Below are 25,649 nucleotides of genomic sequence, written 5' to 3'. Positions count from 1 at the left end.
GCACCAGGCTGCCAAGTTTGCAATCTGACAGGATAAATCCATTTTCTTCCTCTAAGGTCTAGCCCTATTACTGTTAATGTCATTGCATTTGACTTTAATGCCAGAAATATTTTCCAATAGGTTTGAACACCTTACCAAATCAGAGAGTAAGAGGACCAGGCCTTTGCACTAAATGCTACATAAAATTCCCTGAATTCACAAGTGCTTTTGCTTCATTCAGCTGCTGAAAAGGCTTTTGTTTAAGGCCCTGTGTCAGTAATCTAAAGGAAGCCAGAAATTTGTTCTGTACTACCTGATTTCTTTCAGACATTAGGAAGTCCAGTTTTCCACCAGGAAGTCCCAATTCTATAAAAGTCTTTACCAGGCGCAGATCTGCACTGTTACCTGGGAATAAAAGGTACTTTATAAGATGCAATTCAGCAGAAACTAACGAGTATAGAGTCAATTTAACACAACAACCTTGACACCAGGGAGCTCTTGCTAAGTGCTGATAAGAAGGTTACCACACATTGAAACAGTGGGAGAGCAAGAACACCCACATCCTGCCCCAGGTGGGCTGGACCTCACTTGCTGCTGTGGGGAAAAAGGGGCAAAGATGAGGTACAGAATAACTCTGCCCTCTATTTGCTGAACAACAGAGGTAGGACACAAAGACAACAAGCTGAGATCTGTCCTTCCATGTCCACAGATGGTGAGCACCCCAAGGACACCTCGGTGCATGTGCTGGGTTATACGGCTGTACCTTCAGATGAAGAGTAGCCCACCTCTGTGTATTCACTATTAGAGATGGTGCTGAAATATTGTTAGACTCCTAATATTTGGACAGATGCCTCATTCCATACTAGGAAATTAGAAAGTCTTCCAAAATATTTTGTTAGAAAAGTAGGTATGGCCACCTCACGAGGAGGACATTCCTGCCATTGAGATATTCAATGGCAAACAGCCAGTAAGTGTTTGTTTTCCATTTTTTTGAGATTTCAGTCTCTACCCCTCTTTCTCTGTAGCTTCAAGGTTAAAATCTATACTTTTCCCATTAATACCAAGAATTTGACAAGAAAAAGTTCACATTTAACATAACTGTTTTCTGCTCAGAAAGCACACATGTAAAAAAATTCCAAGATCTGCTTCCTCTGCAGTGAATAATGATTTTTATTCTCCCACTTTCTAACACCAGCCACTCACTTCCCTATAACAGTGTTTTGGGGAGTTAAATATTTTTTTCTCCTGCTGACATACTGCAAAACAACAAAGTATCTGTGGAAAGACAAAAGAAGTTACTGTAATGAACTTCTACTGTACACAGGAGGACTGATATGCTTTGGTGTAAAATTCTGTTTAAACATAAGCAAACAAAGGTTGCTCCACCTCATTTCTTAGCCCAAATATTTCATATTCTCCTGGGTCCTTTATTACAATGGACCAAATAGCATGATAAGGAATAAATACTTAGCTAAGAGAAATACTTAGACTCTCCGTTCTTTCATACTTGCTGAACATCTGTCCTTTTTTTTTAATTTACACCAAAATGACTTACAAAGAGTAATTCCTCCTGGCCTTACCATCCAACCCATGGACACACACAACCAGGTGAATTCCATCTTCTAAATTTTCTTCCTCTTCCTCTGGTGGAAAATACGGGATATCAGAAGCTAGTACAGATAAGTCACTGTACAGAAATCCTTCAATCTTCATTTCTTTTTTAAATTTTTCTTTGGCCTGATAAAAACTGGAGAATACATTAATTAATCACAATAGAACTGGGTGTTCAACAACAAACCTTCAAACTAGAAATGAGAAGGTTTGTATTTGCTAGAAGTTATGTTTGCAGCTTTCAAGTAGAGACCTGGATACTCTTCTTTGTCTGTTAGGACTGAGAGAGATCAGGATGCAGGGAAGAAAGTCTGTTTCTGAGTAACTTGGTTAAATACAGGGAATAGCTAAAGTGCATTAGCACCTCACACATGCCAGAGGAATGAAAGAGTAGGGTAAAAATAATTTTCTGGTAGCTTGTAACAATGAGACTAAGAAACAGAATTAGCAATTTTGCATCTTAACAATATCACTGACCTTATAGGTAATGGAATACAAAATGTGTCATTTTGCTACCATCAGATGCATTTACAGTTAGGTAGAAGGTGTTCTCCTCCTTTCTCAGACTAGAGTTAAAAGATGCAACTCATATGGTAGATATTGTTGGTTTGGTTTGGTTTGGTTTTGTGTTCTTTTAAAAACATTTAGTAGCATTTAGAGGAAGAGTAACTCAGTGCTCAAAGAATTAAACTAATCCCTTTCCTAATAAAGGTCTAAAATGTGACACCTGAATTCACCCTGAAGCATTCCACTGGCTGAAGACGACAAACTCTTCAGGTGGGCTTTTGACTTAGCAAAACTTATCCAGAGCTTTTAGGAATTAATAGACACAACGTAAGTGTAGAATTAGGGAGAAAACTGGGATGAATCAAATCAGGAGACATAAAACTTCAAAGCTTGGGGACAGCTTAAGGCCACTTGATATAATTATAGAATCATTAAGGTTAGAAAAGACCTCTAAGATCAATGAGTTCAATAGTGAGCATTTACTTACATCAAGTCAACTAAATTTTAAGGGACATGAGAATGAAAAAACTAGCTTTTGGGTGATGGACGTGGACACATGCTTAAATGTTCTGTTTCACAAGAAGAAACAAATTTTGTGCTTAAATTAACCAAGACTTACAGCATTGTGTATAAAACAAACCTCAAAATGCTTTCAAAAGAATAAAAAAAAACCCCTTGCCTTTCAAAGGAATGCACATGCAGACAGCCAACATTTTGGAGGACTGAATGGGTTGACAAATTCCAATGTTACTGTTGGCACTCAACACAGCAGAGACAGCAAAATATAATGGAAGCGTACATGTGGTAGCGTGCCAATCTGTTCAGTGGGCCCCTGGGACATCAAAGTCATGGTGTGGCACTTCTGCATTGGGCAATGAAGCCAGAAACAATAATAATTCCTCTTCTCCAGATATCCATGGTTCCCATTGTCCCCTTTTTCCAGTTTGAGAAGCTGAAACTGAGACCTACCAACCAATCTGTGCTCCCATTTCAGAGTTAAGCTAATGAGTGCAATTACTGAAGCAGAAGAGAAAAATAATCTATAGCAGATCTATAGTGTACTGACTGTCTGGGGTTGATATCAAGTATGGGTAGCCTTGATTTCATGAAGGAGGGTCAGATCTTAAAGATTATTTAGACACGAAAATCCCACTCCTTTTCATGAGAATTAAGGACCTGTTGTCTTTGACAATCTTGGTCTCTCTGTGTTTTCATCCTTCCTGTCTATTTAGATAATTCATTCTATACAAACCATTTGTCTATTTGGATTATTTATACTGAAATTCCTCAGGCAACTGTCTCAAGTGCAAGATTGCTGTGTGCCTAGTGTACAGGGTCCTGAACTTTGCCGGGGTCTCTTGGCATTACAGTTACATTAGTGAAGTAATAAGACATTCTTACTTCAGCATTCTTTCGTTCGTCTCTTCATCCACCTCATCAGAATTAGAAGAGACAACTCCGAAGGAGCCCAGGGGCTGGCGCGTGATGGGGATCACAGCCTGCTTTGCAGAGAAGCCGACCATGGCAGGGGTCTCTTTGAGCACGGAAGAGAAGGGAAGACACGTGGCTGTGCAAGAGACTGACAGGTTAACCACATCAGCAGCCTTTCTGCTTTCCAGGGCTACTCCCTCCGTCACTGCCAAAGGAAACCCGGTGCCGTTCGCTACAAGTTTATGCTCTTGGCTGTTGGGTTCCTGAGGATGTTCAGCCTGGTAGGACCCTGTTGCAGGGTCTGCTGGGGCAGGTGAGTCATTGAGCTCTATTTCTTGTAACACCTGCATTTCTGCACACACTGCTGGGCTCTCATCAGCAAGAGAGCTGCCATACTCTCCTTGCAGTGAGTCAAATTCAGTGGAGGTCTCTGATGGAGCTGTAATGGGATAGCACAAATCTGGTACCACCTTTACACTTTGAGAGAAACTCTCCTCTCCTGAAATTCTGCTACTGCAGAAGCCCTGTTGTATTTTTAATTTGTCCAGTTTAAGTTTATCCTTTGGATCCTCAATGAATGTATCGAACTTATCTATATTTTGGTCCAAGTAATTACAAGCCCTTGGTGTTTTTAAGCTGCACTCACCATTGCTCTCCAGTGACTGGCTCTCAGAGACATTATCTTGGAGCTGCTTTGGACAAAGGGGTTGTCTTGCATTTTCCAAACTACAGCAAGTCTCTGGAAAACCTTTCTCCTCCCCTTGTAACTCAGTGTTATTGCTACTGTGTTTGAGGGGGAGTTCGGGATGTTGTCTTGGCTCTATTTGTCCACTTTCAGTGGTGATTTGACACTCAGAAGAGTCAATGATTAATTTCCCATCTTCACCCTCTGTTTCCATGCAGCTTTTTGGGTTTTGGTCTCCTGAGGTTGCCTCACCATGTTTGGATATATCCACCTCCTCCGTGGGCTCTTCTGGGCTACTGATCTGAGGAGCTGAGACAGATTTTGTCAGTTTGGTGAGCTCCACTTCCCGCTCCTCTTCCTCAAAAGGCAAAGAGCTGATGGATGTGAGCGATGCTTGGATCCCACTGGGCAAGCTGGTGTTGCTTTCCGTGTGTCCGCCCTCCAGGGAGTTCCGGTGGATGGCGTGCCTCCGGACCAAGGGGTGCAGGATCTCTCGATCACTGGGCAGCTCCAGCGCCCGACTCCGAGCATCAGACCACGCCACTGAGCTTGGTTCACTTTCAATGCCTGAATCAGATATTATAGAGGAAGATCTTTTAATGACCCCTGTCATGAGGGTAAACTCTTCACTCTCCTCACTTCGTTGCTCCTTTGTGAGCAATTTTGCTTCAAAGCAGTGTGAGGGCAAAGGTTTCAAAACAGGGAGATGAGTCTTGGTGTCAGGATCTTCTGGTTTTTCAAGACTGGTCAAATCATTCAGTGCAAGCTCAGATGAAGTGAAATTATTCTCAGGATGACCAGATTCATCTATTTCATGTATTTCAGTCCTGTCTTCTGAGCCATCAGTTCCACATGCTCCACACTCATACTGACCACTGACAATTAACACAGGCTCACTTTTGTGAGAGTCCTTATTGCTAGGTTTTGTGTCTCCACAAGTAACATCTGCCCCAAGTCTATTATCTTTTAATAAAACTTCCTTGGGTGTTTCAAAGTCTCCTGACATGTGTTCTGTATTGCCTGACTCTGAGTCAGAAACAGTTTCCCTTCTTGAAACAAAAATATTTTCAGATTTCCTTTGGCCTTCTTTGTTCGCTGTATATACCTGAGATGTGGAGTGCTGGTTTAAACCCTCAGCAGCACCTTCAGTACTGCTGTATAAGCATGAGGGATTCCTGTTTATCCTGTCATGTATTAGTGGAATACCTTTCCCAAAGTCTCCTTTCATTACTGCAGTGGCATCATTTGATACACAGTCTTCATTTTCATTTATTACATCCATTTGAGTATTTGCAGGAACCTCAAAATCTGAGAAAACTTCCAAATTCTGATCTGAAAGAAAAAAAGAAAAAAAAAAGATAGCAGTAGTACCTGTAAGAACACAATAAATTACACCAAAGTCATATGGAACTTTTAAAAGTGATTTTAAGGCCTAAAAAATTATCCTATACATATTTATATTATGTAAATTATACATACATTACAGGTACATTATAATGCACATCATGTCAGAGTGCATTTAACTAGAATTGTACTCACTGAACAGTTATTGTTAGGCCAAAGAAGACATTATCAATAAAATACATTTTCCTCAGTACAGCTGTACATAAACTCTTATTTTTTAAAGCACAGCTTAGTGAAATAAAGCTGATACTTCTTTGTATTCCTGTTGTCATTTGACGTTGTTCACAGTATAGCTCTTACTTTTGAAGAAGTTTAATACTCAGTTTAACAGTTTAAATATCTATAATGAGCACTGTCAAAATTTAGGCAGTAGAATAACTGTGGAAGAGTGGGAATTTTGTACCACAGGTTATGTTCATTAGACTATGGTCACCTATAATATTAATTCATATTGCTTCCTTGCTAGTCTTAATGGTTGAGTTAAAAGAAAAAATTACTAAAGTCTGAGGTTTTACTAAAAAATTAACATAGCTAAATAGTTTCTTAATTAAAAATTTTGATTTGGATAATCAAGGGCAAAATATTTTTGGAAGGCAATACTACCTTTCAGGAAAGTGTTGGGCTTCACAATGAAATTGTGGTTTTTTTGTTCTGAGATTTCTTACCACTAGATGTCACAGTGGGAATAACAGTCATAGTGTTTTTCCTTTAAATTTGTACTATAACAAAAATCCAAACAATGTAGTTTTCTTTCTAGATTTTGCCTCCAGCTCTTTTAACAAAACAGCTTACTTTGAAGATGAAAAATATGAAGGAAATACTCTAGTTTTCTATTATGGAAAACAGAAGAATTCAGATGAATTACTTAGGGAGTCACACTCTCTTCCAAGATCACCAGCACAAGGGATGTGAGATGACTTATCTCGGGTTGGAACAGCAAAACTCCCTCAGTTCAAGCTGTCCCAGGAAGCTGCACCTTATGGTGTTTCACTCACCTTTGCAAGGCATATCCATGTACCTGTCTTCAAAGATAACTGGGAGAGTGTTCCAGTCCCCGTCGATGTCGAGGCATTCTGCCGGCAGTGGGGGCATGCTGGTGAAATACTCTGAGTTACGAATTTCTGTAGAAATCTGTGCGTGGCTTTGGATCCTGGCAGTAAAGTACAAAACAAATTGAGGGTTTGAGTAGTTACTGTGCTGTCTCTCCATCACTCCTGCAAGCCCCAATATGAAGGCAGAGGACAGAGTCAATGTCCTTAAAGGGAGAGGGAAGATGCGTGACGGGAGATACCCAGCATTCCTAGGACAATTCGATCTCTCAGTAAGAAATAGCTGCAACTTGCACAATCCTTTATTTGAAGACCTCAGCATTTTTGAAACTATTCCAGCTGCCACTGCCACAGGCTCCTGTTAGCTGCCATAAACCATTGCTGTCCTCCCAGGGGTCACAGTTGCTGGCTGGGACTGGATCACTCAACTGTTTTCCCGGTCAGGAAAAAAGGTCTGTCACTCTGGCTAAAGTCAGGGTTTCAAAACCCAGACGCAGGAAGCAATAATCGAAAATTTGGTTGAGCAGTACAGGGAGGAACAAAGCCAAGGAGATTCATGGCAGGTCCTCTGTCTCACTTGTACCAGACCTCAGAGCACTGTGGTATCTCACACACATACGTATCTGGAAGAGCTAAGATACCACTGTCTGTTGGCAGAGCTAGAGTTATAGAATCATGGAATGATTTGGGTTGGAAGGGACCTTAAAGATCAACCAGTTCCAACCCCCTTGACATGGACATGGACACCTTCCACTAGATCAGGTTGCTCAGGTTGGCCTTAAACAAGTCCAGAGACAGGGCATCCTGAACTTCTCTGAACAACTTATTTCAGTGCCTCACCACCTTCACACTAAAGAATTTCCTCCTCCTATCTAATCTAAACCTACTCTCTTTCAGTTGGAAGCCTCTTCCCCTTGTCCTATTCCTACATGCCCTCGTAAAAAGTCCCTCTTCAGCTTTCTTGTAGGTCCCTGTCTGTTTCTATCATTTGGGCCACGCAAAATGCTACCAGGCTCTCATCAGTTAAAACTGGAACAGGAATGTGTGTTCAGCTATAGTAAATACAATAATTTTTAGTCCTGATGAGCTTTGTTATTTAAACATCTGTCCCCCAAAAAATGGGAACGCATCAAATACAAAGAAGGCAACAAGCTTTTCATAGATGGTCAGCTGAAAGTAAGTCTGTACAGATCCCATAGGACAACACAGTGGCAATACTTCAGATTAGCATTGGCAAAAGGCAGGTTATCATATGGTAGTTAACTGTAAAAATGCACTTTACACATTATGAACCAAAACTGAAACAGCAGGTGTGGAATTCATGCCAGAATGGAAGATTCCTATGTCCATGCACAAATAATTCATTCAGAGCAGCATATCAGCTCCAACTTCAGATCATAATTATTGCTATCTATCATTTTTTCTTACTTCTAGACAGGTAATTTTTTCCTCGGAGATAAACAAGTCATTGGTTGCTAAAACATGACTCAGATAGGAGCCTCAAACAGCCAACTGATCAGTCTTGCTGGCAGTAACACCTGGGTGTTTGGAGTTAACTCTTAGCACCATGATAACTTTATCACTGACATGTTAATTAATAGAATCATAGAATGGTTTGGGTTGGAAGGGACCTTAAAGATCATCTAGTTCCAACCCCCTGCCACTGGCAGGAACACCAGACCAGGTTGCTCAGAGCCCCATCCAACCTTGAATGCTTCCAGGGATGAGGCATCCACAACTTCTGGCCTTGAACACTTCCAGGGATGAGGCATCAACAACTTCTCTAGTAACCTGTTCCAGTGCCTAAACATCCTCACAGGGAAGAATTTCTTCCTAATATCTAATTTGAAATTACTGTCCTTCATCTTAAAGCCATTACCCCGTCTGATTATTACATGCCATTGTGAAAAAGATGAATAATTGTTGTTAAAAGGAGTGAAGAAAAGCATTTTTGTCTGTAAATCGAGGGAGGATATACCACCTGACAGATGCCTCCACACTGGGCCATACCCAGAATACTGGAAATGGTGTGTCCTCTTCAGTCTAACCAGTCAAATGCTATCAGACACGTAGGTGCACGGCCTCACACAAACTCATAACAGTATAGGAGGCATAAACCAGCTCTTGTGTAGTAAGAAGGAAGAAAGAACTGAGGGACTAAACTGTTACTGCTTGAGGTGGTTGTACAGGACCTGGCACACTGAGCACCGATCTCAGCTGGAGACTCTGTGAGTCCAATTAATACTCGCTACTGTCACCCACAACATTAATAATACTCTGACAGGTAAGACTGTTTTTCCAGCTCTATCATCTAGCAAATTCAAAAAGAAAACATGGCTGCCACGAGGCCTGTATAGACTATATATGCTACACAGACCAATTTTTAATTTTTTTAACTATTTTACTTTTTTTTACTCAGTCTCCTTGATAATCATTAAGAAAAACACTATGTTTATATGTAGGAAATAGGCTAGTTCTGTGGCTGCCTGGAGAAATAAAAGCACTTCATGCAATTAGGCTTCCTCCTGTGCAGAGTTATGTTTGTTTGAATGGGGCCATGAGTGTCTGTGCCTTCACCCCAGGATCTTGACATGGGGATTTTCCTTGTACACAGTTCACTAAAATCCTGATGTGGGAGAACCAAGGGAAGCAGCTGGGCACCTGCAGCCCTGGTGCTGCTCTAACTTGGCAGAACAAGGTAGCCTGGTACCACTCACCCACTAATGAAGTCATGGCCCTTTCCATCGCCACTGAATCAGCCTTAATGTCCCCAGTGACAGCTGTGAGAAAGCAATTTTCTTCTTTGCACTGGGTCAGAAGCAAATGGCTCACTTAAGGCTCATAATCATGACAGAACCTGATGTCATGGCCTTTAAACCCCTTCTGAAAGATGGGTTTGCACACTGGCAGTGCTATGGTCCCCCCTTGGTGACAGGCTGTTTCAGCAGACAAATAGTCTGGACATTCCTCATTACTCAGAAATTCAAATCTGAGCATCTTTGAACTCTGCCTTCAAGGGTCAGGTCCTGAATATTGTCCACGTGCTCCACTTGGGATCATTGGCTAAAACTAAAGGCAAAATTTGCCCAGGTGCAGGTTTAAAACTGGCTTTACATGCTGCCCTACTTGGTTGCAAGTAAGAAATGTCCAGTAGAGGGAAATACTTACATTGCCAATGTTTTAGGGCATATTTTTATGAATGCAGCCCAGTTCAACATTTGTTTTTCTTGTCTGTTTTATATAGTTGCTTCTTGATCAATTCATTAACAGCCCTGAACTCATATCACACCCATGTTTTCTCCTGTTAATATAGTGGTATTCCCCATTCCTGCCCTCCACTGCTGGATCTACTGAACATCCACAGCTTTGCACTGGCTGTTTAATGCTCCTGTCCACATTTAAATATCCTTTCTGCTATAGAAAATAGGGCTGGACTAAACCCTAAAAGAAATCCATGACTGTCTACCCCAAAAATGTATATTAGGGATCATAGAGAGAAAATTTGTAAATTTTAAGATTTGTTTCTTCCCAGTAGTTCCCATTAAACTACCTGTGCTGGATCTGGTGCATTTGGTTCAGGAATTTAATTGAAGAAAGGGATATGTGTGTGTGTGTGTGTGTGTGTGTGTGTGTGTGTGTGTGTGAAGCTTGAAGTTAATTCTTTCTGGGTCCTGATCAGAGTCACTTACTTTTGAAACTCATTTTAATGTTTTTACAGTATGGAGCTAAAACAGAGTCAGTGACTTCTCTCAAACCAAACTCCTCCATATCCAGCAGAAAAAGACCTCAGTCTTGACTGTGAAATGTTTTAAAGTAAATTTTCAATCATTCCAGTGACAGGGGAGGGTTAATGGGTTACTTACAGGCCTTCCTGGAATGTGAGCACAGCAGGTTTCTGGTGCTCAGTGTAGAAGAAGGCTTCTGAGAATCTCCTCACCTGAGAGGGAGAGACACACAAGTTAAACAAAAGATCTGCTGAAACATGCCAAGTACCACAAGTCTAATAACAGAACAGTGACTGTCAGGGCCAGATTCCTCAGCGTGGTAGTATCATTCTGTTGACAGAAAAAAACAAAGAGTTCAATTCTGCTTCACTTCCCCAATCTGGCACAGAACAGGTGGTGCTGTTGCGTATTTTGCTGTGAGGTAAGAAGTGTCCTTTGACAATAAATCAAAATTTGGTTATCTACATCTTCTACTACTTTTCTAAAAGCTGTGAAATTTACCATTTCCCCTCATATTCTTAAAGTGGGGAAGATTTCTTCCTTTCCAAATTATACAGCATTAGTGGAGCAACTAACTAAATTAGAACAATTGATTGTCTCTTCTATGGGAATATCCGCAGTGACTCACAGTGGCTTTCAAACCACCAAGACAGCAAAGGAAGTCATACATATCAGTCCAGAGGAGAATAAGCCCTATCACTGCAGAAGCACACCTGCCTATGTCATGATACAAAATGAGAGCTCTTCAAACCCCTTCATGGGCATTAGATCTGTTCAGTGCTGGATAATCAATTACAAAAGAGCCATGGATCTGAAGTGGCTGGCAGAGTACAGAGTGTGAAATAAGCTATAAAAAACTCAGTGCTGTCATCTGCCCTGGAATAAGCTTTGAGTTTAAATGAATCAAGCATAATATGCAATCAAATGTACTGAGCTGTTAAACTGCAGTCCATACATTCTTAATAGTAACTGTAAAAGTGACCTCTGTTACAGTGACAGAAAATGGCAGAGAAAAACATATGTCACAGCATCTCAGCATCTCCCTAAACCCCAGCTGTACTTTAACAAATGGCCTTTCTGAAAAAAAAAGACTAGTATCCCTTAAAAAACCTATATCTTAATAGTAGGAATTTTCATCTAGGGCTCTCAAACTGTTTTCCAGAGGTGGAAATGTATAATTACACACAGTTTATATTGGAAGTAACAATTTATGTGGAGCATACAAGGGTATGTAGTTTGACAAAGGCCAAGCAGGTAGTAGGCATCAGTCGAGGCTGGAAGAAACCACAGGCTGGGATTCACCTTGCTGGAGCTGGGAGCATATAGAGTTGGGTCCTTTGGCTGAAAGACACCCAGGTCCTCTCAAAGTCAAGGGAGACCTAGTCAGACTAACCAGGGGAGTCTCAGCATAAGGCACTCGTTCACCTCTTCCTGAATTTTATGCCACACTTTTGCAAGCTCAGCCATGCTCCTGGGGAGAGAAACTGGAGGTTTGTTCTGGTCACTCTGGAGAGTCAGCAGACCTCCAGTGACTTTGACAGGAGCAAAAACGTAAGCTGAGATGTCAATACTTCATTATATGCTCCTAAAGCTAATCAAGGTGAATCCCACCCTTTTCTCTAATGACTAGATCAGACTGAGTTCAGCTCAGGGGATGTGCTGAACTGATGTCTGGTCAATAACCAAGAACGTCCTAATGGAGGACAAAGCACTTGCTGTACTAATCAGACAAGCAGATCTGACAATATTAACTCAAATCACAAGTGCTTTCGTGCCTTCTTTATTACCAAGTACAAGAAGAAATTTCAACATCAGCAATATTAGTATTTTGTTGTGTGCACCTCACTGGAAGAAAGGCAAATAGCTATATATAAAAATATATATGTGACAAAGAGAAGAGAACAAATTTATATTCCTTGTGGCAGTTTTGTGAAAGTAGGTGAGATAAAATCATATTTTTGGTTATCTGTCACTTTAATGTTTGTGGCTTCTAAAACAAATGTTTATGAGTTATGGATATCTGACAAGTACAGGTGATATCTACCTCTTCCTACCCACCTCATTTTCTATGTCTGATGCTGATGTTTGAAGTGCACTCATTTTAAATAGAATCCTAGGTTACACAAAGGCAACAGCATTCATTCCATAAATTGAAATCTGTAATTTCAAATCCTGGGCTTCACCTCTTCACCTCTTGTTCTGCTTATCCCATTTCACATAAATACTCATAGAGGCAGAATTGTATTGGAAATATACATTTAGATAAAGCATTAATGCCTGTTAGGTGATGACCATTACTGAACTTGCTTAACATTACCCTTAGCATGTGATGTTCCTGAGTCAGATAAGCTGTGACTTCTGGATGGAGCGTTGCCACCTCTAGGAACTGGGTCCACAGGGCCAGGAGGTGAGAACAAAGCCAGGCAAGGTCCTTGCTTATCTGTTCTGCTATCTTTTCTGGATTGCTCAGCAGCTGGAGGAAAGAAAGGAAATTCTGACATCAAGACAGTGCTATGAAAAAGAATTAGTTCCTATGTCGGATTAAGTCCTTTTAAGAACAACAGCAATAACAAAAATTCCTCTTGATTTAGAAGTAGTATTTTTAAAGCCACCATTTTGAGTTATTTTACTCCAAATAAATCCGGTGACACTTTTTTTTTTCTCTTTAAAAGCCATATATTTTAGTGCAAAGGTTCTTAGTTACCCAGTTGGAGAGCAAGAAGTGAGAACAGACTCAGTCTTTGCAGACACTTTACTCAGATGTTGTAACCAGGGAAAAAAAAAAATCAAAGAATGTGGGTTCCAAATTATCCACCAGATGGTGCTGGATGCTCTGAAATACTAAACCATGGCCCGGTTCTCTTAGCAAAAGGAGCCCTCTCAGCCATGTCACATTAGGATACCAGATGGGCAACTGGGGAGGAAATGAACAACAAACCCAAACCCAAACCACTGTGTCCTCAACACATGATGAAAACAGACATCTCAAGAGTGTGCTGTTACTTCTCTCTCACACTAACACATGCTGGGACCCTGAGTGCCCTCCAGCTCTGGGCTGCAATTCTGTGCTAAAGCTTTGCAGTGAGAAAGCTCATGCTGGCAGTAAAGTCTCTGCACATCAGGTTTCCTGTTTCACAATTTTATAGACTCACAGAGTCATAGAATGGGTTTGGTTAAAGATCATTTCCTTCCAACCCTCCTGCTGAGTGCAGGGACACCTTCCACTAGACCAGGTTGCTCAGAGCCTCAGCAAACCTGACCTTGAGCACTTCCAGGGATGAGGCATCCAGAACTTCTCTGGGCAACTTGTGCTAGTGTCTCACCACTCTCACAGTAAAGAACTTCTACCTAATGTCTAATCTAAACCTGCCCTCTGTCAGTTTAATGTCATATCCCCTTGTCCTATCACTACATACCACTGTAAAAAGTCCCTCTCCAGCTCTTTTGCAACCCTTTTAATTACGGTAAGGTGTTAAAAGGTCTCCCGGGAGTTTTCTCTTCCCTAGGCCCAAAAACCCCAACTCTCTCAATTTATGTTTATAATTGTTAATGTAAGGAGAGACAGAAATTGCATTTTATCTCCATGTTTTGCCACAGAAAGAACAGATCTGAGCCTTCATCTATTCCCAGGGTCCCTACATGTTTCCATGAAACCATTAATAACACCAGAAATACTCCAGAAATAATACCAAATATCACAATCAGCTCTTCACCAGGTCTTTCTTTCAGTTAGAACTGCAATCCAGCTGAAAGCCTGCTTATTTTTCACATTTTATTATACAGATAGTTTTCAGATTTATGACACTGAAAACTAAGCCACGAAAAAACAAATTGTCTGCGTGTGAGAAAAGCAGAGATTTGTGTGTTGATAACACAGATGTTGTCACTATGTTTATATTGTCTAGATGCTATTCTATTTTAAAAACTAGTCCAAAATGGCACAAGCTCATTCCGGTACCAGAAAAATCAGGGAGATACTGGGAAACAAAACATTCTGCCCAAACGTTTCCATTTGCAGAGTCAGGGAACTACTTTATTTATGGCACCCAATTTTATATGCTGTGATTCAGTGCTAATTTTTAATTTTTTAAGCCACTTTCTTACATCATAAACTGAAATCTCAGTCTTCAAGGAAGATACATTATTAATGCAAGTCATTTTAGGAATAGTTTTGTGATGGCTATTTTTCAAGTTTATTGGTTCTTAAACTTTTGAATGTATCAGAGAGGAAGGAAGAAAGGAAGGAAGGAAGGAAGGAAGGAAGGAAGGAAGGAAGGAAGGAAGGAAGGAAGGAAGGAAGGAAGGAAGGAAGGAAGGAAGGAAGGAAGGAAGGAAGGTAGGAAAAGACAATGCCTGTTTCTGTTCCCATGGGAGTTAGGTGCTGAAAAAACCTCCGGAGCAGTTAATTAGAGGTGAGATAAGAAAGGGTTTATTATGCCAAGGCAAAGATGTTACAAGACGCGCGCAGGCCGTGCCTGAGGTGTTACATTTTATAATATCATCCATCCAATCCCAGATGTGTCCACCCTGTGGCCTTTACTCTGGACTGCCCCAGGTCCACCCCCGAGAAATGGGTCTGGGGTGCATTTCGGGACCCTCTGTTCATCCCATCTTCATCTTCATCAGAGCACAAAGGGTACATAGTCACCCAGTTTTTGACCGTGTTCTGTGGTTTAGGCCAAGATACAAGCATTCTCCAAACAATCTGGGCCTTGCCTTGACAGAAGACTAAACATTTCTGCTGTATTCGGGGGTAGGAGTGATATAGGGAGCATAGAATGGGGTAAGAGGGTTAAGGAATGTGTAAACTAAGGGTGCTAGAGGGAAAGGGACAAGGGAGAGAGTGAGGGATGCTGCTTTTAGAGTCTACTTCCACTACTTACAAAACTTACAAGTATTAGAAAAATAAAAAACCATTAGGGGCTTAAGGTATCATTCTATTGCAGTGCTACACACAGGTCAAATCCCAGGGACTCAGTTTCTCAGACTAAAATCCAGCAATTAAAAAGATCACCAGCTGTGACTTACTCCATCCACACACCTGCTGTCAGTCTGCATCTTTCAAAACCCACACTGGTGGACACTGGTTTTAACAATGCTGTCACACAAAACAAATTAACAGGGCTTTTTGAGGAGTTATTTTTCCTTGTTTGTTTATAAATCAATCACACAATTGAAAAACTATTTCCCTTCCACTTTCTCCTGCGTTGAGTATCTGCTGTGCTCTTGAGTTGAATACAAAGTCATGGCAGGTTAAACTCACTTTTCTTTCTTCTTCCTTTTTTTTTTTTTTTAATTTAATTTTAAAAATGGACCTGGCTCTGGTAACACAGTGGTAATAGGAGACTAACCCCACAGGCCTCTCTCTGTATGGGTTCTAATAGCTTTTTCTTCCTTTATAAATGACTGTTTTTCTTATGTTCTGCTGAAAAAAAAAAAAATGGTTTCAGTTCACATATCCCTAGAGGCAGAATACTGGGAGAGCTTTGCAATACTAATCTGTACAGCACAGAGGTACATGCACTGACACTGCAGTGATGGTCAGGGCTGCACCTATGTCCTACCAATATTGTGCAAGGTCTCAACCTCTGTATCAAGTCCCTGCATACTCACTGTCTTTATAATCAAATAGATACATAGAAAGCTGTCATCCTATGATTCTAAGGCAAAACATTTTCCAGCATACAGGAAAACCTATAGAACTGGCTGTTCTGGCTGTTTTGTTTCCCTATCTATTGCCACTGCCCTCATCAGATTTCAAGCACCAGTCAAAGCAGACTGGTTTTATTAATATTGCCATGCAAGACAAGTCAATAAGATCTCAGGAAGAAAAATTGCACAGGAAGTAGAAAATACAGAGAAATTAATGATGCCATTTTCAGACGTATGCCAAGCCAAATTGGACTTTCACAGACTCATAGAAAATCAGTCCAGAGGAGACTCTAGATTGTGTTGTCTGTCCTATACTCTTACAGCTTCTAAATCTAGTAAAGTTGAGCCCAATAACTTACGTTTTTCTAAATCAATTTTATATGAAATTAGATTTCTTGAAAAGTATCCAAGTTAGGACTTAAAACTAATAAATTTTTAATTTCAAACAGTTTTTAAGTCATGGGTGACAAACATTACCCCACATTTTGTAACAGGAGTGTAAATGGACTTCCTGTTAGGTTTGGACTCATCTTTCTCCTTTGTTATCAAATTCAGTTCCCTGGGAAAGTGGTGGAGTTATCAAAACTGGAATTGTTCAAAAAATGAGTAGATGTGGCACTCTGTGATATGGTTTACTGGGCATGGTGATATTTGGTCAGAGGTTGAACTTGATGATCTTGGAGGTCTTTCCTAATCTTAATGATTCTATGGTTCTATGATAAATAAAATCTATTAAATGTCTGATTCTAAAACACTTTTTCCAGTGATCAGCTGGTGCTTGCATTCCTCCCTGTCACCCTTGATGACTTGTCTATGTCTCACTTGAAATAAACTTGGCAGAAAGCAAGTTCAAGAGAGTAGTTCAGTCACTTCTGTGCCAAAAGAACTTTTTTCCTCCCATGAGCCTTCTTGCACTTTTAGGTATTTTTATTTGAAAAGATATTGTTGTACAGCCTGCCAAGGCATCTTTTCTCCTGTCAGCAGAAAAGCTGTAATTGCAACCTACCCCAAATAATTTTTTTCTTCATACTGATACTCAGGACTAGGCTCACTGAAGGATGTTAGAGTAATCCAGCTGGTGACTTGTTAAAAGTGACAGGAACACCTTGTATGTGACTAATCAAAATGATGTGAAATAATTGGTGGAAGAGAAACAAACTTTCTAATGGCACCAAACTTCCTTTCTCCCAGCTCTGATATGTGAGTGGTCTGTCTCAGTGCACTTGAAAAATGGACCTGAAAAACCTATGGGCAGATTCTGCTGAAGAAAATACCTGCAGCTCCATACAAAGCTGGGACAACGTCTCTTCCACAGATAGCTCCTCTGGGGAAAAAACACAAAGAAAGAGATCAGGTTTGAGAACAGCAGAAGTGAAATGTTAATGCTCTGGTGTTTATTCATGTGAGGCCAATTTATGACCTCGTTTATTCATGAGGTCAATTGTCACTTGCCGGACAGGCAAGTTCCTATTTGGACGTGGGCACTCCACAACCCCCCTTGTACTGATGCAGGTGCAACTTCTGCTCATGAAACCTAGACCACTAGATCAGTAGAAGTTGTTGTTGTGAAGACAAAGACAACAGAATTTGTTTTTTTTGGCTTTTCATTGCCTACTCTCTCTTTTGCTAGGAGTTTTCTTATTAGCCTTTGGTATTTATGACCAACTGCAGAACTGAATGCAAAGCCTGAGCAAATGACGTGCAAAAAGTGGTGATTCCTGGTATGTTACAAAGGACTGTGTAGCGATACCAGATGCGTGACTAGTAAAAGATTGGGCATCTCTGCACTGCCTTGGGAAGTTTGAAGCACCTCATTACTACATCAAGGAGCAGTGTTTTGATGCAGTCCTGAGAGAATCCAGCACAGGGACACTCCACTTAAAATTCACCATGGACTATAAGGCAAAGGAGGACATCAATCAACTCTGTAACTTTGGCAGCTTGATTTTGCAATGCGGAACTTTCTAATAGTATCCATGAAAAAACAAAGCAGGAACAAGGCAGAACAACTAACAAGCCAATCCCCTGCCCAGTCCCCAAATGATTCTTCTCAAATAGTACTAATAAATGGGAAAGGACAGGCCAAGATCAGAGCACCTTGAAAAGACCTAATCTTAGCTGGTAAAATTTGGGAAATAATTGTTACCATTTTTAATGTCTAAACTAAGATATTATTTTTTTAATATACTACTCAGGGAGCTAGGAAAAAATAATTAAGGAAGTGTGTAGAGATTTATAGTCTTGGATTTGTCTTAAACTTCTGTAGAAACCTATGATGAGATTATTCTGACCAATACAGCAGTTACAGTTGAGCCATTTACATTTTTCCCCTAGTCAGTGGATAAATATAGCAATTACAAGGTGCATTTCATGCCATCCCAAAAGTAGAAAGCATTACCTATCTTAGATAACATATTTTTAAATGGGCCTGTTTCACCCCAATAGTTACAAGGAGACAGATATAAAAATTTGATTTATGTTCATCTCTCTGCGTGAATCTTACACCCCATGATTTTATTGAGTTTTCCAACAGGTGTCAGAAGATCAGCCTTAAAATCAAATCTTCAGTAGGCTTTCAGACTGTGAATAAAATGATACAAACAGCACTCTGCTCAAGAGGCTAAAAAGGGTATTTGCATTTAGCAAATTTGCATGTGTTGCAAGAAGTACATTTGCAAATGCAGTGCCTGCCTCAGTACCAGTAATCATTTGAAATCCAAGTAAATTTTATTTAGAAAATCTGTCTGTGCTCTAGGGCAGTTCTGGAGTTGTGGTCAAGCAACGAAACATAACTCTTACATCTCCCAACCTATAACCCTGCCTGAGTGAGCCACAAATCTTTTATTATATGTGCCTGATAATCCAGATGCATGAAGCAGGAGTTTTGTTTCATGTTGTATTCTGTCTGAGGGCTCATAAATTCCAAATTAAAATGCTGTAATTTTTTCCTCTCGTAGCTGGATTGAGTAACACATTATGTGCTCTTACCATCCTATCTATGACTTTTAGGCTACCTTGAAGGGAAATATACGTTGGGAAACAAGACATGGAGTGGAAAATAGGAGCTATTAAGTCCATAAGTGTGTGAAGCATAATGTATTGTGTTTGATGGTTCTTGTATACAAGCACTATACTGGAAAATGCATTTTACTCCCTTTTAAAACCTGCTGGCCAATGCAATTGACCCTCCTAATGTAATTATCTCTGCAACATAACAAACTGATAATTCAAAACCTGCACACAGAAACACAACGGCTCAAAAATGCAGATGTGAAATTATGGGTCAGAGTTCTTGAATTCAAAGAAACAGGTGGGAGAGAAGGAATGAGTCAGGAATGTCTCTCATTTGCATAGGAGCTCATGCTGTCATTACAAAGATGACTAAACACAAATTGCAGAGCTCCATGCAGCAAATCCAGCCAGCATTTTCACATTGGACCTAACAGGCCTGACCAGCCAAAAAAATCTTCTGCCGAAACCAGAAAATCTATTAAACAATTGAATTAGGAAGCATAATAATTTTGAAGAGCAAGATGTAATTGGCAGGGGAGAAATACATTGTGAATTATAAAGAAAAGAATATTATTCAAAACCACTCATATCACCTTTCAGATTTTTCTTTTCAATTTTAAAAAAATGTTTTCTCAGGAAAAAAATTATGTTAAAGTCTTCCCTAGATTTCATGGACATTCAGAACTGGAATTTCCACTTTTCAAAATGCAACTGAGGCCAAAAATCACTGAAAGGCAAGTATTTTGAGAAATTTATCAAAATATTTTCTCCCTCTACACATTAGGCCACATCATATAAAAGGATCCATCTAAGTTGAGGATTTATTTTGACAGTGTGCCAAAATAAATACTAATCAGAAAATAGAGATGAAAATCCTTTTAATTCTCTAAACAACCCAAGAATTTTGGTACTGAAATGCATGTTGATAATGCAGCACTGTAAAATATTCAGTGATTTTAAATATCTGTTCACTTACCCAACTTCAGCTGTGGTAAATCAGGAATCTCATTCATTATGAGGGTGTAGTACGTGTGAAGTCCTCTTTGAGCATTCAGGAGCAGAAGACAGAGGTCCTTATGCCATTTGTATGCATGCTGCATGCAGTTTTCAGATGGGACATAAAAGCTGCCCTGTGAAGCAAAAATATCAAGAAAATAAAATACAGAGATTAAAATTCATGGTCTCAACTTGTGCTAGAGGTTTCCACAAAACCCCAGTTATGGAGAGCCTTTCATTTCTTTTTACAAGGGTGTATAGTGATAGGACAAGGGGTAATGGCTTTAAACTAAAAGATATTGGATATTAGGAAGAAACTATTTACTGTGAGGGTGTTGAGGGACTGAAACAGGGTGCCCAGAGAAGTTGCGGCTGCCCCATCCCTGAAGTGTTCACGGCCAGGGTGGATGGGGCTTGAAGCAACCTGGCCCATGTCAGGAGGGTTGGAACTAGATAGTCTTTAAGGTCCCTTCCAACCATTCTGATTCTGTGGTTCTATGGTTCTAATAAAGCAGATGGCCACAAAGAGAGATTTTAACCATCCCAACCTCCCAGTCATCTAACTAGTTAGATGTGTAATCCGATAGTATCTAATTCCACACATTCATTTTGCCCAAACCATAACAAAACTATTAGGTCCCAGTAATGTTGCCACATGAAAAGACCCTCAGAGCAAACAGTCCAACAGAGAAATCTATCTCTGTCCATCACACACGTCCCACTGTGGAGCCAATGTCTGTCCTCATAACACACCCTCTCTGGCAGAGGAGAAGGGGTGGAAAGGACTATGAAGTTGGTTGCATTCACTTTCCTATTCCATCATATCCTCTTATCCCCTCCTGTAAAGGTTATAGCTTGATGGTATCATGGTTTGCTTTGTTATGTGTATTAGTGAAAAAAAAATGCAGATGGCATTGCCATCCTGTCAACAAATATGAGTCATTCCTTACTACAGGATCATTGTCTGTATCAGTATATCTCTTGTGGGAAGATGCAACTGGACAGATCACAGCATGTTATCACAAACATTTCCCAAACAACACACTTATCCTTAGAACATAATATCAGTTTGCATTAGGGCACCATAAATCAGAAGTTCTAACTACTGTCAAAAAATTCTTATTCTTGTATAAATTACTCATATTTGAAATTTGTAATGTTTAGATTTAAAGTAAAACAACTTATTAATCCATGGGTTTGTGAAACATGGACAATTTGAAATTTAGACCACTGCTTGTCACTTGGTGGGGTGAGAATACAATTCTTACATGCCAGCTAGGTATTGACTGCCTTTTTGGACAGTCCAAATATCTGTGCATCTCCAGGAGCAACAGAGAAGCTTCACCAACCACATACTGATGCAGGTCCTGCAATTTTCTCCCTTTGACTTCCCTAAAACCTGTATTTCGAACCTCTTAGCTTGAGCTGGGATGTTCTCCTGAGCTTTCTCACTTAAATCTTCAAGAAGTTAATTAGCATTCTGCGGTAGACACAAAGGGAAGTGCTCATCTAGACCCACAGAGAGATGGTTGATAATAACTTATGGAATTGGTTGTTTTTCAAAGGTTTCAAAACTTCCAGCCTCAGCATGAATATTTTTTACTCTCACCACAGATTATAGAAAAGGGGAGCATAAAGAAATGATGCTTCTATTGAAACAATAGAAAATTGGAAGTGAATTGATGTACAATGTCATAAAAATATGCCCTCTTTTACAATCCATTGCTGATTTTTTTTTAGGTTTAAGTTAATCTGGCATTTAAATGCTACACTGATGAACAGAAGGAAGAATGTGAGCTAATTTCATAGTTTGTATCAATGGTATAGCATGGTGTTATGCATGACTACATTTTAATAGGTCTATTTTCAGACTTTCTTGGCATAGACTATAGTTGCAAACTAAAAATAAAAAGTAATAGGAAAATGCACCTGCAGGTGGGCTCAAAAATTATGTGAACTAAAGCTGTTTAAAATCTTACTCAATTAGTTCAGGTTTGAGTTCTTTAGCATTTGTCTGGTTCTCTCATGGTACTTTATCAAATTTATCCTTAGCTGAATTGATTAAAATTCTGAGAGACCAGATACTTCAAATTATTGAAGCACGGGGAGAGTATTGCAACAATTTACTTAGTGGCAAAACATAGAAGGAAACACTATTAAAAAAAAAGAAGAAGAAAAATAAAACAGTAAAACCAGTCCATTGGGCATTCCATATTAGCAGTACAACTTGGTCATTATTGTAGAAATTTAGAATAGTTTAAGTGGGGACCTTTGGAGGTTACCTCATCCAACCGCTTACTTAAAAGAGGTCTAATCAGATCAAGCTGCTTAGTGTTGGGTCCTGCTGAGTCTTGAACATCTCTGAAGAGATGGATTCTACTCCCTCTTTGGCAATGTGTCCCAGGGTTTTACCATCTTCACAGTTGTTTTGTTTTTTTTTTTTGTCTGATATGAATTCAGAATTTCCCAGGTTTGACCTTGTGTGTGTGTAGCCTCTCGTCCCACTCACCATCGAGAAGATGTGGCTTCATCTTCTCTTTGTTTGTTAATCAAGGTAGTTGCAAATGACAGTAACTTCCCCCCCACCCGGAGTCTTCTCTTCCCTGGACTTAACAAGACCAGGTTTCTTGGCCTGTCCTTGTATGTCCTTGTACCTTGTATGCTTCTGTCCCTGAACATGTTGGTGTCTTTTGCAGGACTGGCTCCAATAAATCCATACATCTCTTGTACTGAGGAGCACAGGATTGCAGACATGTCTCTCCATTTCTGAGGACAGGATTGTCTCCCTCAAACTGCTGGAACTGCTTACAGGGTTGCTTTTTTTTTTGGCAGCACTGTTGCCTACATCAGAGAAATGTATCTGCTTTTGTTGAGAATTACCTCAAATTTTACTTTCTCTTTTGTAGCCTCATGAATAGGAATTTAGCTGTTTTGTGCTCTCTTTCAAACATTTCTGTAGATTAACCCTACAAATCAGGATTTATGGGGGACTAGGTTGGTTTTTTACCATCAGAGATAAGTTACCTCCCGATTAAACTTTTCAGAGATCCAGAATCCTCTGGAATCAAGAGAAAGAACAGAGTCTTTGCACTATTTTGGTCATATTCTGTACAATACAGTCTAGATTTTCATTCTGCAAAAGGAGATGCTTTAGGATGGAAAAAGTACACCTAGAAAATGGTGCAGTCCTCTAAAGTAATATTGGTTTTCTGCATAAGTAGGATCATATTGAGTCCACACAGGCTGTTCTTTCTGCTCCCTCCTTAGAGGAATGCCATCTTCTAATATTAAACACTAATTGAATAGAGACTATATCAGTGTACTTATCACAGCAAAAGGTTCCAGTTTTATACCTTCCACCTCAAGAGAAAACATGTAAGGAAAAAGATTTTCAAATATCTTCATTAAAAACATCAATAAGAAAATTCCAGGTTCTGAGAAAAGGACTCATGTAGGTAAACTTAGACCTCTGTTTCTGAGCTACCATCTCTGATGAGACATGGAGAACTGATAAATAAAAACATGTTGCTGGGGAATGATTGTTTTCATCACAAAACTGACATCTCAAAACAACTGAACTGTGGTCACTTTCTCCCCTTAATTATGAAGGAAGCACAGGACAACTGAGCACAGGTTCTACACTGTAGACACAGAATTAGGAGCACTGAGTACAACCACGATGGACACGTAAGATTTCCTCTGACATTGCTGTCCATTGTGATGGAAACTTTCTTCAAACTACAGTAAGACATGGTTGGTATACATTTGGATAGACACCTGAAAAGATTGCTTCAAGATCTCTTTTCTCTTCCTGACCCAGCTCTCTGGGAGGAGCATCTGTACCACAGAAAGGTGCTATGCTTTGAGAATGCCATTGCATGAGAGGAACGGCACTGCACAGTCCAGGCCATGCCATGCATGAGTAAGAGGCCATATCATTAAGCTGAGGCATTTTGATGAAATTCTATTAAATGGTAACTGGCTTTGAAACCCTTTTGTTTAATGGGAACATCCATCCTAATTTAAAAATCTTTTTGTCAAGACAGAAAGTGAGTGTGACAGAAAAAAGAGGACAGGCTTCAAATTTCTGGTCCTTCGATGACTTAAAGACATTACTGCTCTCACAGGGCTGCTTCTTCTGAAAGTTGTCACACACATACAGGATGCAGAGCAGGGCATTAGAGAGATTATTAAACCCACCTCAGGGACGGTTTAAACTACTGTGAACTAAGGTCTGTGCATCCTCGTCTGCAGGGACCCCAGCAGGGCAGGCATCTGTCAGGTGATGCCATCTTATAAACTGCTGCAGCTAAATCAGCTCATCCGTCACTGTTCAGTAAGCTGAGAAACGTCAAGAAATATCTTCCTTTGGGATGGTCTAAAGATTGCAAACCTTTCCCACTCTCTATTTTAATTGCATCTTCTGTTCATTTATTCAGGTAAACCCCTATTTCCTTGGTTATAGCCTGAAACAGGGATCCAGACTACAATACTAGCAAATCAAGTTCATAAACAAATATTTCACACACTATTCTAAGGGAAAACACTATTGTAAAAGTAGTACTCAGGAAAAACAGTGGCTATGACCCATTAAACAACTACAGCTCAGCTTTCTAGGTTTCTTGAATCAGGACAGATATTTGTTTACTTCTGGTTAAAACAAATCTCCTATTAAAAAAAAAAATTCATTCTGAAGCTCACAATCCCATCTTGCACAAAGGCTCTCGGCTGCCCTGGTCTTGTAAGATCCTTATAAAAGTACACGTTGGTTTCCTTCGTAAAAATTCTCATAACCTTTTGAGCTAATTCCTTTGGTTTACTGTTATTTTAATCCCATTAGTCTGTAGGTAGACAGATTTTCCTATGCTGGTTGTAAAATGCATCTGCATGATTTCCTAGTCCAAGACCCTCTCGATCTGTCATGGTAGACTGTATCTCTGGCTTTTGCCCTTTCCTATTTCTGAAAATTTTTGGACGACATGAATGCCTGACAAATTTCACTTCAATACTTAAGACCTAAAGGTACTCTGATAGGAAAGCTGGATGACAACACAGAAGCTAATTGTACTGACAAAAAAGGATTTCTTCTACTGTACCAACATCATCAGAGGCAAAAAAGATCAAGAAAGCCAAGATATGATGAAAAAGAGGCAGCCTGGAAACTCATCCAATACAAGATGGGAATTCTGCTTAGCCCTCCTTTTGTCGTGAATGTATTTATACGAATATTTTTCATTGTCTTTTAAGCAGTAGCCAAATTAAATTCTAGTTGGGCTTTGACTGTTCTAATTTTCTCCCTGCATAACCTCACAACACCCTCTTGAGTTTCCTTCCCCTTCTTCCAAAGGCCATAAACTCTCTCCATCTTAAGCTCTCTTCTCATGAAAAATCATGTGAATATAGGTTTAATTCCTCCATTTCTCTTTTTACTGTGAAATGATCATCATCAAGCATAGAATCATAGAATGATTTGGATAGAAAAGACCTTAAAGATCACCTGGTTCCAACCCCCCTGCCATGGGTAAGGAGACCTCCCACTGCACGATCACATAAAGAAAAACCTCATCAAATGTCAGATGAAAACAACTGCCTATTGTT

General features: G+C 39.9%; 1 protein-coding gene across 2 annotated transcripts in view; it reads right to left on the bottom strand.

Annotated features, from left to right (window-relative positions):
- The window catches only part of FAM135B (family with sequence similarity 135 member B), a 112,552-nt gene that overhangs the window by 7,943 nt on the left and 78,960 nt on the right, over window positions 1-25,649 (bottom strand). The window contains exons 5-13 of one of the 2 annotated variants that reach the window (XM_039388886.1): window positions 20,032-20,185; window positions 17,318-17,367; window positions 12,709-12,864; window positions 10,530-10,603; window positions 6,613-6,767; window positions 4,175-5,545; window positions 3,499-3,676; window positions 1,560-1,726; window positions 293-384 (exon numbers count right to left, since the gene is read on the bottom strand). In XM_039388886.1, coding sequence (XP_039244820.1) covers window positions 293-384; window positions 1,560-1,726; window positions 3,499-3,676; window positions 4,175-5,545; window positions 6,613-6,767; window positions 10,530-10,603; window positions 12,709-12,864; window positions 17,318-17,367; window positions 20,032-20,185 — 2,397 coding nt within the window. Of the gene's footprint in view, window positions 1-292; window positions 385-1,559; window positions 1,727-3,498; window positions 5,546-6,612; window positions 6,768-10,529; window positions 10,604-12,708; window positions 12,865-17,317; window positions 17,368-20,031; window positions 20,186-25,649 lie in introns of both variants that reach the window. The other variant, XM_039388885.1, reaches the window with a different exon arrangement.

Source organism: Pipra filicauda, unplaced genomic scaffold, assembly GCF_003945595.2.
Source record: "Pipra filicauda isolate LSUMZ 115617 unplaced genomic scaffold, ASM394559v2 scaffold697_size288841_pilon, whole genome shotgun sequence".
NCBI classification, from domain to species: Eukaryota; Metazoa; Chordata; class Aves; order Passeriformes; family Pipridae; genus Pipra; species Pipra filicauda.
This window is presented reverse-complemented; position numbering and strand designations above follow the sequence as displayed.